We start from the raw sequence: 13,142 nt of genomic DNA, 5'->3' as shown, positions 1-13,142 counted from the left end.
TTGTAGGTGCACCGCTTGCTACATCCATAGATGCTGCCACCTAATAAATTTATTGTCGCAGCCCAGTTCACAAGTGGTCTAGCTTGTTGCAGGAGCTTTGTCATTTATAGTTGATCATAAGTGGCGACCATAAAGTCCCCGTAATTTTGGCTTTGTCTTCATTATCTTCTGTCAATATAAACCCCTACCCAACCTTGCTTTTCCTCCCATCTTCAGAAACCCTAGATGTCATATCAAATCTCCTTTTCATTTTATCTCCATATTTGAGTTAGTGTTTCAGTAGTTCTGAGTTCAGTTCATACTCATGTATATTATATTTATGTGTTTTAATCTTACTTTATCTTTCAAAGTGGTTCTACTTTTATTTTTGTGAATTCAGTTCATCAGTCTCTTAGATTAGTTTCTTTTCTACACAGCTCTGTATTTTACATTTTACTGGCAAACAAGGTATTACCGGAGAAAAAAGAAGCACCAAAATTAGGTGAGAGGAAAAATCATAATGTACTGTGAGTACCAAACAGATGGAGCTTAGTTTGGTAAAGGATTAGTGAAGATTTGATGTCTTATTCACTATGCATTATGATTTTCCTCCCATCTTTTTGGGTTTTTTTTTGTTTCTTGATTTTTTCAGTAATCTTGTTATTGTCATGTTTAGGAGTTTTTCACTGTTGATGATTGTTTATAAGTCTTGTATGTGAAATATGGTAATATCTCTGGAAATAAGTACCAAACTTGGTGAGAGGAAAAGTCAATATGATTTGTGAGTATGAACAAAGTCAGCAGCAGCAGCATGGATTGTAATATGATGTTTGTATTCACCGATCATATTGATTCTCCTCTCATGTGACTGGGTATATATGTTTCTAGTTTATCTGATTTTTATCTGGACTTTTAGATTTGTGATCTGTTTAGGTAATTGTATCATCTCGGAGAGGGAGATTTTGGCCCTTCAAAGATCAAAGATCTCCATTTTCATGTGGTTTGATGTTCCATTGCTTTGGGGAGCTGTGTTGTGGCCATTACCTCTTGGGCTGGCCATGAGACATCAGACATGCATTTAGTTGTGTTTTTTCTTTTTTATCGAGTAATAGTTTAGATTCTAGCCTATGAGGATATCGAATTATAAAAAACACCATCTTTCGGGACTGAATGGCTTAAACGCCTTGGTGACATGTTCTGCAATTCCGAGGCTTATAGCTTAAATTTCACTGTCCATGTTCTTTCCTTTTATGTTACAGAGGGGCTTCTCATTTCTACGAAAGTTATCAAATCCACATAAACTGTATCGATTGTGGAGTGTAGTAATGCTGCCATATACATCAAAGTAGCGCATTCATAGTTCTGTCGCTTCTACTCAGTGTTTCTCGGTGATGATTGTTTAAGTCTTGTATGTGAAATATGATGATATATCTGGAAACTAGTACCGAACTAGATTAGAGGAGAACTCATTATGATTTGTGAGTATGAACAAACTCAGCAGCAGTAGCATATATTGTAATATGATGTTTGTATTCACCGTTCATAATGATTTTCCTTACTGAGTATGTTTCCAGTTATCTGATTTTTATCTGGACTTTAGATTAGTGACCTGTTTAGGTAATTGGCAAAAATGCTCTCTTTCAAAGATCAGAGATCTCCATGATCAAGTGGTCTCATATTCCATTGCCTTGGGGAGCTGCGTTGTAGCCATTACCTCTTGGGCTGGCCATGAGACATGCATTTAGTCATTTTTTGTTTTATTTTATCGGATAGTATATAGTTTGGATTCTAGCCTATGAGGATATTGGATATAAAGAACACCATCTTTGAGACCGGATGGAAACATATCCTGCAATTCTGAGGCTTATAGCTTAAATTTCAGTGTCCATGTTCATGCTCTTTCTTGTTTTGTTACAAAGGGGTTATTCAACTCCATGAAAGTTATCAAATCCAGATAAACTGTACATGTGCTGAAGGTGTGTAGAGTGCAGTACATCAAACCAGTGCCGGCCCTGAGGCAAAGCACTCGAAGCACAGCTTTGGGGCATCAATTTTTTCTTTTTTTCTGTGTTCAATCCAAAATGTGAACAATATTAAGTTACTACAATTCGTAATACTTACAAGGGCTGCCAAATAAAAAGAATTTTCTAGAAAGATTTATGGTAATTGGTTGTTGAGTTTTTAGAAACGGTTCAAAATTTTTGAAGTGATGAGGGAAGCAGTTTAATGCGACATTGATGCCAGTCAGTAACTCCACCCTAAATAGAACTTAATTATGAAATCCTAAGACGTGCTAAAAAATATGCCACTTTTCCGTTAGACGTTTATTGAATTGCCATATGTCAGTTTTGAATGCTTTGTTCACGTGATTAGTATTTTAGTGCTTCATTTTTCTTGTATCCTCCACATAGGTATAGCAAAGCAAGATACCATGTTTACGTGGTCAAGTAATATCATTTTTAGTTCTGGTGACTAATAATTACACCAAACAGTATAGTCCAGTGCGCCACTATAATAGGGTAATTACATGGAATAAAAACAAATTTGTGTCTCCCTGGTCAAATGGTTAGAGGGGCAACTTTTTGACTGCTGCTTTGGGCAACTTCGATGTGAGGGCCGGCCCTGCATCAAACTAGCATATTTCGGCTTGGTTCGATCTGTCACTTCTGCTCAGTGTTTCTCTGTGATGAGTTTTATTCATAGCTTAATGAAGCTGCAATTTGTAATTTTAAAAAATGAATGCCGGAAACTATAATAAGTCTATGACTAAGCATGCTGCCTTGGACTGCAGTGGCCAATGACTGCAGTGTCCAATTCCGTTAAAGTTAAAGCTTGACTAGTTTATTATGCCCTTTGATATGATTCTCCTGGGATTTTATTAAGCGAATTGAAATTTAAAAGTTCATCAGTGTTGTTACATTCCGAAATATGCAAAACATTTTACATTTTCCGCCGTATGTTGGGTGGTTTCTTCATCGGATTTTGATTGGTTTCTATATTTGGTGTAAGGCTTGTAGTTGGAGTGAAAAATTTAAATCACCAGTGCAAACATTTGATGCTTCTTTCAAATTGGACAGGCCTTAAATCACCAGTGAAAGATTTAAGACCCTGTTTAAGTTTGTACTTTTTACTACTTCTGCAGGTATTTTTGAAATAAAATTCATAAGACCCCAAATCATGCATTGAAATAAAAAATTAATAACAAAATATAAATCGATCCCCTAAACAAGTTATCAGAAAAAAGATCCAGTTTTCCTATACCAGGTGACAGATCTGTGTACTTGTTCTTGCTTTTAGTCTTTGTAGGCCAGGAATTGCATTACTATCATATTGCCGTTTGTTTGTAGACCATGTGCTGCTGCACTCCTGACTATGCTTAAACCTTTCCTTGAATTCTTCTGGTAGCATTTGAATTTCGCAAAGAACCAATCCCGATAAGTTCCAAATCTTACCAAAACAATGTGCACAACACTTTTTCAATTGTCCCATTTCCATGACTTTGTGGATAGTGCCTGGTGCTAATGAATTTTATGGTTGGACCTAATAATAAATTTCAAATGAATTTATAGTTGCAGCTCAGATCATAAGTGGCCACCATAAATATGGACATATGTTTGTCTCAACTGTGTTACTGAGAATTTTAAGAAACTATGATGTTGAGATTATTATTAGTCCCACATGATTGGGTTATTTAAAATCCTGCGGTTTATAATCTATTAGGGTCCTTTCCACTCACTGCCAATGTGGTTTTGAGTTGTATTCTAATATATGAAGATATGTTTTGATTAGAGTGCAAGTCATGTGTTATAAAATTCATTTAGATTTTTGTAAAATAAGGCAAGGATACCTAGCTTGTAGTTGGCCGATGGTTTTGGAGTTGAATCTTTCTAGCGCAGACATGTCAATTGTAGTTAGCTTGGTATCCTATAGTCGCTGAGTTTTGCGAGTCGATTTCATTAGAGTCTTGAGTTACAATGACCATATGTTTGATCATTGATGGATAAATTTATTTTTTATTAATTGGAATCTGACTCATCGGAATCATTACTGTTAAAATGTCCTACTGTGTTTTATGGTGTCCCAATAGTTAAGCAGTCCTATATTTTTGTGCTGTCGAATGCCAAAAGGAGTCAAAGTACCAAATTATTTGTAATAACCTGGACTTTTATTTGTATCTGTGTGATGTGACTATCTCTGGAATATGGACCATTGGTTAATGCATTAGATAGTGATCGGAAGTAATATCAACTAAGGTTTTGGTTGCTTGGACCACCTTTCAGGTAAGACAAATGTTGCTTCCTCATGGTCCATATTTCTTACGGCTTTAAAACGCAAAACTCAATTGTAAAACCATAATACAGTGACACATTGCATTGAATTTAACTAGTATTTTTTGGGAATCTCCATTAATTTTGTAATTCAAACTTGAATAAAGTTTCTTGGACATAGTGGTTCCAAAATCAAAATGCCTAATAACAAAATCTTTTTTCCCCTCAGCATTCCATTTCAAAATAGATGTTGCTTGGTCCGAAATGAATTTTATAGGTGCACCTAATGAATTTCAGATGAATTAATAGTTGCAGCTCAGATCATAAGTGGCCACCATTGAAGTCCCAATTACTTTGAGTTTGTCTTCTTCTGCTCAGCCAACTCGGCTAACTAATTTTTTATATAAACCCTCCAATCCAGCCTCTCTTTTCCTCCCATCTTCAGAGTCATATCAAATCTCTTCTTCATTCTATCTCCATACTTTTAGTTAGAGTTTCATTTCATGTACTTCTGATTCAGTTTTCCTACTCTTGTTATATGTGTTTTCATCTGCTTTTGTCTTTCAGTTTTGATCATTTTCATTTTTCAGTTCAATCTCTTAGAAACTATTACTGAAAAAGATGGTATGACTGGAAAAAATAGAGTACCAACTTAGATGAGCGGAAAAATTATTGTGTGCTGTGAATACTAACAAATGGAGCTTGGTTTGGTTGAAGATTAGTGAAGTTAGGAATCTTAGGATAATGTGATGTTCTGCATTCACCATGCACAATAATTTTCCTCTCATCTCTATGGTCTTTTTTTCTGGTTTTATCTGATTTTTTCAGTAATCTTATCTTCTTGGTCATGTGTTAATTAGGAGTTTTTCACTATTGATGATTGTTTTAAGTCTTGTACATGATATGATGATATCTATGGAAATGAGTACCAAACTAGATGAGAGGAGAAATGATTGTGCTTTGTGAGTATGAACAAACTCAACAGCAGCATGAAGTTACGGTAATGTCATGTTTGTATTCACCGTGCATAATCATTGTCCCCTCATCTGACGACTGGGTATGTTTCTAGATTATCTGATCGTGTAGTCATCTGTTTAGTTACTTACATGTTGTTTTCGGCGGGGGGAGATTATAGCAAAAAAAATTCTCTCTTTTTAAGCATTAATTGTAGAAAAAACTTTACGTTTTGATGATCGAAAGATCTCTAATATCTCAGGTGGTCTTATATTCCGTTGGGACTGGACATGAGATATACATTTTTTCATGTTCTTTTTAATTTTAGATGCATGTTTTGATATATACAACAAGTAATGAGAATAGCGAACTGTAAACAACACCACCATCTTTAGGGACCGAATGGTGACATATTCTGAGGCTTATAACTTAAATTTCTTTGTTCATGCTTGTTTATTTGCTTTAATGGATATTGCACTGTGCAACATGAGTAAGAAATGCAACTGCAAACTCTGAAGTGCTGCTGCATTACACATCTATTTAATTTTTTGTTCTTTACTTGCTACAACTGTGTGGACGAGTTTGATGGTAAATTTGGATATTCATATAATGTTGTTATTTGTCCTTTGTAATTTGATTAGTAAAAAAGCGAAAGCAACAAACTATGATATATTTACAGGCTTGCAGTCTACATTGGGATTTGTTTTCGAATTTTCATGGCATTTTTCCTTTTGTTTGTGAACTATATATGTAATGTGCCTGACAGCTGCACTGACTATGCTTACAAATTGCACCTTCCTTTCGTTCATCTGTTTTAATTTTGCAAAGACCAAATGTCGCTAAGTTCCAATTCTTAATTAGATTGGCAACACAAAAGAGCATAACACGATTTCACTTTTCCCATTTGATGACTTTATGGATAGTGGCCGGTGCTAATTCTTCACTTATTCAGCGGAAACTAGGATATAGGTCATGAGATTTTGAAAACCCTTTCAGTATTAGAACACACAATCTTTCGGGACTGAATGGCTTAACGCCTCGCATTTTCTGTTATTATTCCGAGGTTTATAACTTGAATTTGATTTTCATGTACAGTCGCTTGTTTATTTTCTTTTGAGTCTTTCCCGGTGTTGGTATTTTGCAAGCCTCGGATGGTATTGTGTAAAATGTGTAAGAAATAATGCAACTGTGAAGTGTTTTATTGGTGCATTATAAACCCAGTATCGATCATATTTTGGCCATAACTCTACCATAGATGATGCTGACAGCAATGAATTTCAAATGAAGTAATAGCGACTTAATAGTTGCAGCAGCTTAGATCATAAGTAGTCTAGTTTGTTCATGCTTGTTTATTTGCTTTGATGGATTGCTCTGTGCGACATGTGTAAGAAATCCAAGCATAAACTGTAAAGCGCCTCAAATGCTGCATCACACATCCAGTATCGTACATACTCAGCTTGATGGAGTCGTTTTACTTGGCAAATTGGGACCGTGTATTTGAGTTACTTGGATGTCCAAAGGATTGTGAATAATCTCTCTCATCATCAGAACTTGACTAGACCGAAGTTCGATATAGTTCTAACATCCAATAACTCCAGTCGGACGTTGATTGATTTTTATATCATTCTAGCTTAGTTATTGGTTTCTTTATAGCTAAAATGTTCAAAAGTACTTGGCAGACCCCAAGAGCCTTTTATTTAATGACATATGCCTAAAATGTTCTAAACACAACCACTATTCAAAGGATTTTTAGCTTCTCACGAAAAAATGCTGTCTTTAGAGGCTCTGCAGTTTTGCATTCCTGAGGTAGTACTCTACTCAAAGGGCCCTTGTTTTTGTTCTGTGTTATCTGATCTTGGAGTTTGTCTGTCGAACTTACTCTATCGTCAGCTATAAGATTGTCTGTCGACGATGCTCCGCCGTCAGCTACAATTACCCAATGTTTCTTCGACCCCTTGAATGTATTTACGACCCAGAGGCTTCCCCGTCCTCCCCCATTTGTGTGATTCTAGTGGTGCCAACGTCTCCATCTTCTGTGTTCTTCTTGTTTTCCTTAATGTTGTTTCTCTTTCTCAATTTATTTCTCTTTTTCCTTGCCTTTTTCTTCTCATAGTACGCATCTGACCGAGTTCTTTTATTTAGCTGATGGTCCTTCTGGCTCTTCCTCTTATCTATGTTTTCCCGAGTAATCACATCACCGTCCCCTTTTTGGGCTAATAGTTGACTAGGATGATGACTCTCATTCATGCCGTAAACCTTCTTTCCTCTGTCAAACTCTCTCTTTCCCACATGGGATGTACTATGCATCTTATCTTTATTCAGAACAACTTTATTGTCAATAACCTCTTTGCCCTTATCTTCCCCGTTACCAGAGTGGTATGCCGGCTTCAAATCAAGTACTACAATTCCCACCGTGAAAATCAAACCCTCCTCATTCAATGTCACAATGTGTGGCAAATCATTGATACTGCTTTTGCAATTAATAAGAACCTTAATTCCTCCAAGCTCATTAAAGTCGATCACAATGATTGAGACATGTTTTTTGAGAATTACTTTCAATGTATTTTTGGACCATAAGTGAAAAGGTACTCCAAGCAGAGATATCCATACCTTTTTGTCATTAATGGAGGAATTGATAGCATTTACTGATGGCCACCATCGGGAGAACTTGATTTCACCACTTAAGAAAGCAATGAATTTTTGGTTAATCAACATATCATGATCTTTAACTAATTTAATGAACAATACCCCCATATTCTCAGAAAAAATATTGATCTTAAACTGTTCTTGAATATGGAAAGTCGCTTTAATACGATCTTCCACCATCCTCCACTCTAACGGTTTTGGCTCCACGGTACAAATGATAACTTCATCCCAATGATCAAAAGTTCTCTCTCTCCCTTCATACGAGATTTGTGGACCTTCTCTTGTTGCAACTGTTACATATGAAGTATTCCCACCTACTCCTTTGATTTTGATATTTCCTCCATGAGTATTCTGGCTCCGCAACTCTGGCCATCCATTGTTAATCTTCAAAGATTCAATTTTGTTTTTAGCCGCTCCCCGCGGGTGAAAATCCTCATATTTGTTAAAACCCATTTGCAGCAGACCTATAAAATTCCTCCATCCTTCCTGTCTATAACCTTCCGGGATCACCAGGTGATGAACCTTTTCACGACTATTACCGGTAAACCAATCAACAACAATATATTTCCCCCTGCTATTTCTTCTCTCAATCAATAATAAAGCAGATCCATGTCCTAAAGGAAATCTCCATTGATACGGCTTGTTTGTGCTTTGACCTCTAGATTTTGCTTCCCTGATTGTATTGAGAAGCCATAATGCTCCCTCGAATGGAATAACGCAAGAGTTTGTATATCCATTTGATCTCTTGATAATTGTAACTTTGGGTTTAATCTATTTCCAGAACATACATACTTCAAAATTCTTATCCCCCACTTGAGCATAATATGTTGACATCCCTGAACCATACCACAGATCGAACGCTCCAAAAAAAAAGTGGAGAATTATCACCATGAATCCCACTGACCAAGTACCCTCGGAAGGATCGATACCAGACCCGTCCTTAGTCGCCGGAAGGAGTCAATCAGCACACTACCAAAAGACTCAGACCCAAGGGGAAAGAACAGCACCGCTGCCCCGTCCTTGAATGCCAGAATTTCTAGGAGGCTGGATTCATGAAAAATTAAGAGGTATTTCGGGGTGGTATTGTTATTATGGTTAGTTTTTTGGATCTCACAAATATTGCCCACAAGGTTCCTAACGAATCCTAGTACATTTCCGGTGGGAAGGACAACAAACAGTTTAATTTCCAACTTTGGGATTTTTTTTAAAGAAAATGCAGCTAGCTTGGGAGAAATAACATGAAAGTTAATAAATGAAGACAAATATTCAGTTTATTTCAACATCAGTTAATCCGACTACCTCATAAGAACCTTTACATGATCATTTTGTCTCCTTTTCTGTTTGTTTTATGTTCTATTTTCTTTGTTTCGCCACTGTAACAATTTAATGTACCGATATTAGTGCGCAGAAGTGGTGGAGGAGGTGAACACGTGGGTTGAAAAGGAAACCAATGGATTAATAAAAAATCATCTTCTTCCTGATGCAGCAGTCAATAAAAGTACAACACTTATATTGGCGAATGCACTCTATTTCAAAGGATGTTGGTACCAACAATTTCGACCATCAATAACCAAGATTTCAGACTTCTATTTCCTCGATGTAAAACAATCAGTACATGTTCCCTTCATGTCATCACGGTCAGACCAATATATTAAGTGTTATGATAGCTTTAAAGTACTGCGTCTCCCATATCGAAGGGTAATTGGGAAACCCCTCCTCATTTTTCTATGTACATAATTTTACCAGAGCAACGCAATGGGCTTTGTGAACTTATAGAAAAGGCGAGCTCTGATCCTGCCTTTTTGGATCAATATCTCCCAGTTGATAGTAAGGTTCCAACAAGAGATTTCAAGATTCCAAAGTTCAAAATTTTTTTTGATTTTGAAGCAAAAAGAGTTCTAGAGAAAGCAGGTGTAGTTTTACCTTTTGATGAATCAAAGGCAGAGCTGACTAAGATGCTGAATATTGAGAGGGGAAACGGGATAAGTTATGTGTCTGAGATCTATCACAAGTGTTTTGTTGAAATTGATGAAAAAGGAACTGAAGTTGCTGCTTCTATTGCTTTTGTTAGGACGGTTAATGGCAAGAGTCCTCCCCATTCAGCTCCTGTCGATTTTGTGGCAGATCATCCTTTCATGTTCATTATTAGAGAGGAGGAAAGTGGTGCAGTGTTGTTGACGGGACATGTCCTTAATCCTTCATTAAACTAGGTTATGTGTCTCTCAAGTGTCACTAAATAGTCTAGACCCTCTTATTCTTCTTTGATTATAAGAGAATTAATTCATAGGTTTTGTTTTAATAGAATTTTCATGCGATTCACACTTTATTAATTACTTATCTTTTTCTTCTGCACCGAAACTAACTGTCGGATAATAACATAAATACATTATATCTGTAAATTCAGTTCCATGGTGTAACATAACTCACATAATATATAACTTAAACAAAAACGGGAATTGAGTTGTCTAGGGATACATAAATTCTGGTATGTTCGTTTAGAAAAAAAAAAATTGGTATGCATTTTGCAAGTGATCTTATGTGTTGTGTTTCGAAATTATTGGGTTTACAAAGAAATTATTTGATAGAATTCATAAACCTGTAAAAACACTGAAAGCCTCATTTTGACATGTAACTGTGGTGAATAGCAATAGGAAACCCAATTTTTAGCAAAACAAGAAAGAAAGTTAAATGATTACCGTAGTAGAGGTCAGGACTAGCAAAATCCATGACAAACAAAGTAAAGAAAGAAAAAACCAAAACAGTTTCTGATGCCATGCACGAATCCAGGAGGCTAATAGCAGCTTGACGTCAACCACCAACTTGCTTGCAGTCGAGATTTTCCCTTGAAAAAAGCGCCTACAGACGATTTGTGCCATCAGCTTGATAGTAAGTACTTCAACGTTCTGCTCATCTCGACCCATGCAAGTTCCTCCTCTCTACTTGTTGTAAAATCAAGAGTTCAATCATTTGTGCAAGTTTGCTAGTATAGTTCCCTCCCAAACATAATCTGTTTCAAAGTTTAAGTGCATATATCCACATTTGTTTCACAAATGCACAATTAATTCATAACAAGTGGGTAAGGGTTTCCTTATGATCGTTACAATTTACAAAGCATACAAGACTGTTAATTAATGTTTGTAAGAACGGCAGCCACTCGCACACTATTAAGGAATTGTGTACTTAGTTCCTTTTCCTTTGCTCTCTTTTCTTTTCCACTTGGGTAGGCAAAAGTTACACTAACTATCTTTTTGAAACGGAGGGATATAATCAGCTTTTTATTTATTTTTGTATTTCTCTTAAAGAATGTCCGAAATCTTCTTGCTGGCCTTTCTGTATGAACTTTTTCTGTTACAAACCAAGAAACTTGCAAAGTAGCCACACGAGTATGACAAGAAAAATAGGTACGTATAATCAATCTAATAAAAACTCATCCAAAATCTACTAATTTAACTGGTAATTCAGGTCATGCATGCATCAACTGTTCAACTACCAAATCAACGAGCTTGGAAGTCTATCACATTACCTATTATTTAGAAGTCGGCCGTTAGCCTTAGTTTAGAAGTCTTATTTGTTTCCTTATCTTATTATGTCCTTTATTTAGAATTCTAGTGATTTTAGGAATGCTTCTAGTAGTCCTGGTGCAAGCCTATAAATACGTATAGTCTATTAAGTTTTGTTCAATTAAAGATTAAAGACATCTTACCTTTCGCTAAACAATTTAGTTGAATTCATACTTTTGCTTCCTTCTGTTTGTGTTATTCTTCTTTGGCATTTAATTTTTGAAAGAAGAAATAATGGGTGGTGGTGGTATGCCAAGTTGGTTTTTGATGGAAGAAAAAATGGGTGGTGGTGGTGGTGGTATGCCAAGTTGGGTTGGAAAGAATACTAGTTTAGAGACTCTTCTGGAAGAGCTGATTGATTCTGTTCTTTTGATGAACGATAAGGTGGAGGGACTAAGTAACCGATTCGATAAACTAGAAGAAAAAGTGAACCAAGAAATTAATCTTGGTAGGAATGAGAGGACTGAGTTCATGGACGAAGTCAAATCAAAGTTAGCAGAACTAAAGAAATCCCAAGAAGAGGATCAGACAGTATTTGTGGGTTCTCATCTAGTTTCAAAGCTATCAAATCTGCAAAAGCTAGTGGAAAATAAATTACCTGTGGATGATGCTAGCGACAGCGAAGGCTGGAATATCTGTCATGATTTGGATGAAAAAAATAAGTATAAGATTGCTTCTGGAGCCTTGTTACCTTACCAGATCATTCAGTGTTTAAGAATTGAAGAAGAAAATGATTGCAGCGTCGCTGAGCTTCAATGGAAGCGAATGGTGGAAGACTTGTCGAGAATTGGTAAACTTAAAGACGGTCTTGCAATTGCTGATGTGTCGGGGAGTATGACTGGAACGCCAATGGATGTCTCTCTGGCTCTTGGTTTGCTAATATCAGAGATGAGCCATGAGCCATGGAAAAGAAAACTTATCACCTTTACACAAAATCCTAAACTGAAAAAGATTGAAGGTGAAACTTTGAGATCTAAGACAGACTTCATTAGAAGAATGGAGTGTGGGTTTCCACCTGATTTCAAGAGTGTTTTCGACCAAATATTGCATGTGGCAGTTGAAGGCAACTTGAAGGAAGATCAGATGATAAAGAGGCTTTTTGTGTTCAGCGATATGGAATTCCATGAAGCTAATTCAGGATATAGTCCTCGTGCCTACAGTCATCTGTCTGGCAGTGACGCAGCTAAGAATTGGGAGACGGATTATCAGGTGATACAGACTATGTTCAAAGAAAAGGGATACGTGAATGTCCCTGAGATTGTATTTTGGAACCTGCGTGAGTCTAGCTCAACTCCAGTTTCGAGTCAACTGAAGGGTGTGAAATTGGTTAATGGGTTTTCAAATAATATGGTTAAAGCTTTTCTGGACGAGAATTCTGATTTTAGCCAATTGACTCCTTCAAGTGTCGTTGTGAATGCGGCAATAGAGAATATGGGATCACTGAATGTGTCGGATTGTGATTGGAGTACGGATGAATCATGGGATAGTGATTAAAGGTATGATGAGTATGGAAACTAGTCCGATCGGCAACCAAATCGGGAATAGGCAGGCCAAAAGAAAAATATGGTTTTCACGGAGTAGTTTTTTGTTTCAGTAGAAGGTGTTTTATAATTAATTGCTTTTTCTTTCTTTTTTTTCCCCTTTTTGGTAAACAAACTATAGATTAAAATCAGCTTTTGAATTATCTTGGTTTTGCTCTTAAAAGTACAAATCGGAATAGTGCTGGCTTGTTTGG

The 13,142-nt window shown here is 36.4% G+C and overlaps 2 protein-coding genes, 1 non-coding gene and 1 pseudogene across 3 annotated transcripts; all 4 read left to right on the top strand.

Moving 5' to 3' along the window:
- The first annotated feature begins 1,100 nt into the window (after positions 1-1,100).
- On the top strand, positions 1,101-1,193 carry LOC113276665. The gene has a single exon (XR_003324600.1). It is a non-coding gene; the product is annotated as a small nucleolar RNA SNORD96 family (small nucleolar RNA).
- Positions 1,194-1,768: 575 nt separating this feature from the next.
- LOC113276668 lies at positions 1,769-1,845 on the top strand (annotated as a pseudogene).
- Positions 1,846-9,574: 7,729 nt separating this feature from the next.
- LOC113274487 (serpin-ZX-like) lies at positions 9,575-10,057 on the top strand. The gene has a single exon (XM_026523865.1). The coding sequence runs from the start codon at positions 9,575-9,577 to the stop codon at positions 10,055-10,057; it is 483 nt and encodes a 160-aa protein (XP_026379650.1).
- Positions 10,058-11,641: 1,584 nt separating this feature from the next.
- LOC113274486 lies at positions 11,642-12,901 on the top strand. Its single transcript, XM_026523864.1, has one exon. The coding sequence runs from the start codon at positions 11,642-11,644 to the stop codon at positions 12,899-12,901; it is 1,260 nt and encodes a 419-aa protein (XP_026379649.1).
- Positions 12,902-13,142: the final 241 nt, after the last annotated feature.

The sequence above is a fragment of the Papaver somniferum genome, chromosome 4 (assembly GCF_003573695.1).
Source record: "Papaver somniferum cultivar HN1 chromosome 4, ASM357369v1, whole genome shotgun sequence".
Lineage (NCBI taxonomy): Eukaryota > Viridiplantae > Streptophyta > Magnoliopsida > Ranunculales > Papaveraceae > Papaver > Papaver somniferum.
This window is presented reverse-complemented; position numbering and strand designations above follow the sequence as displayed.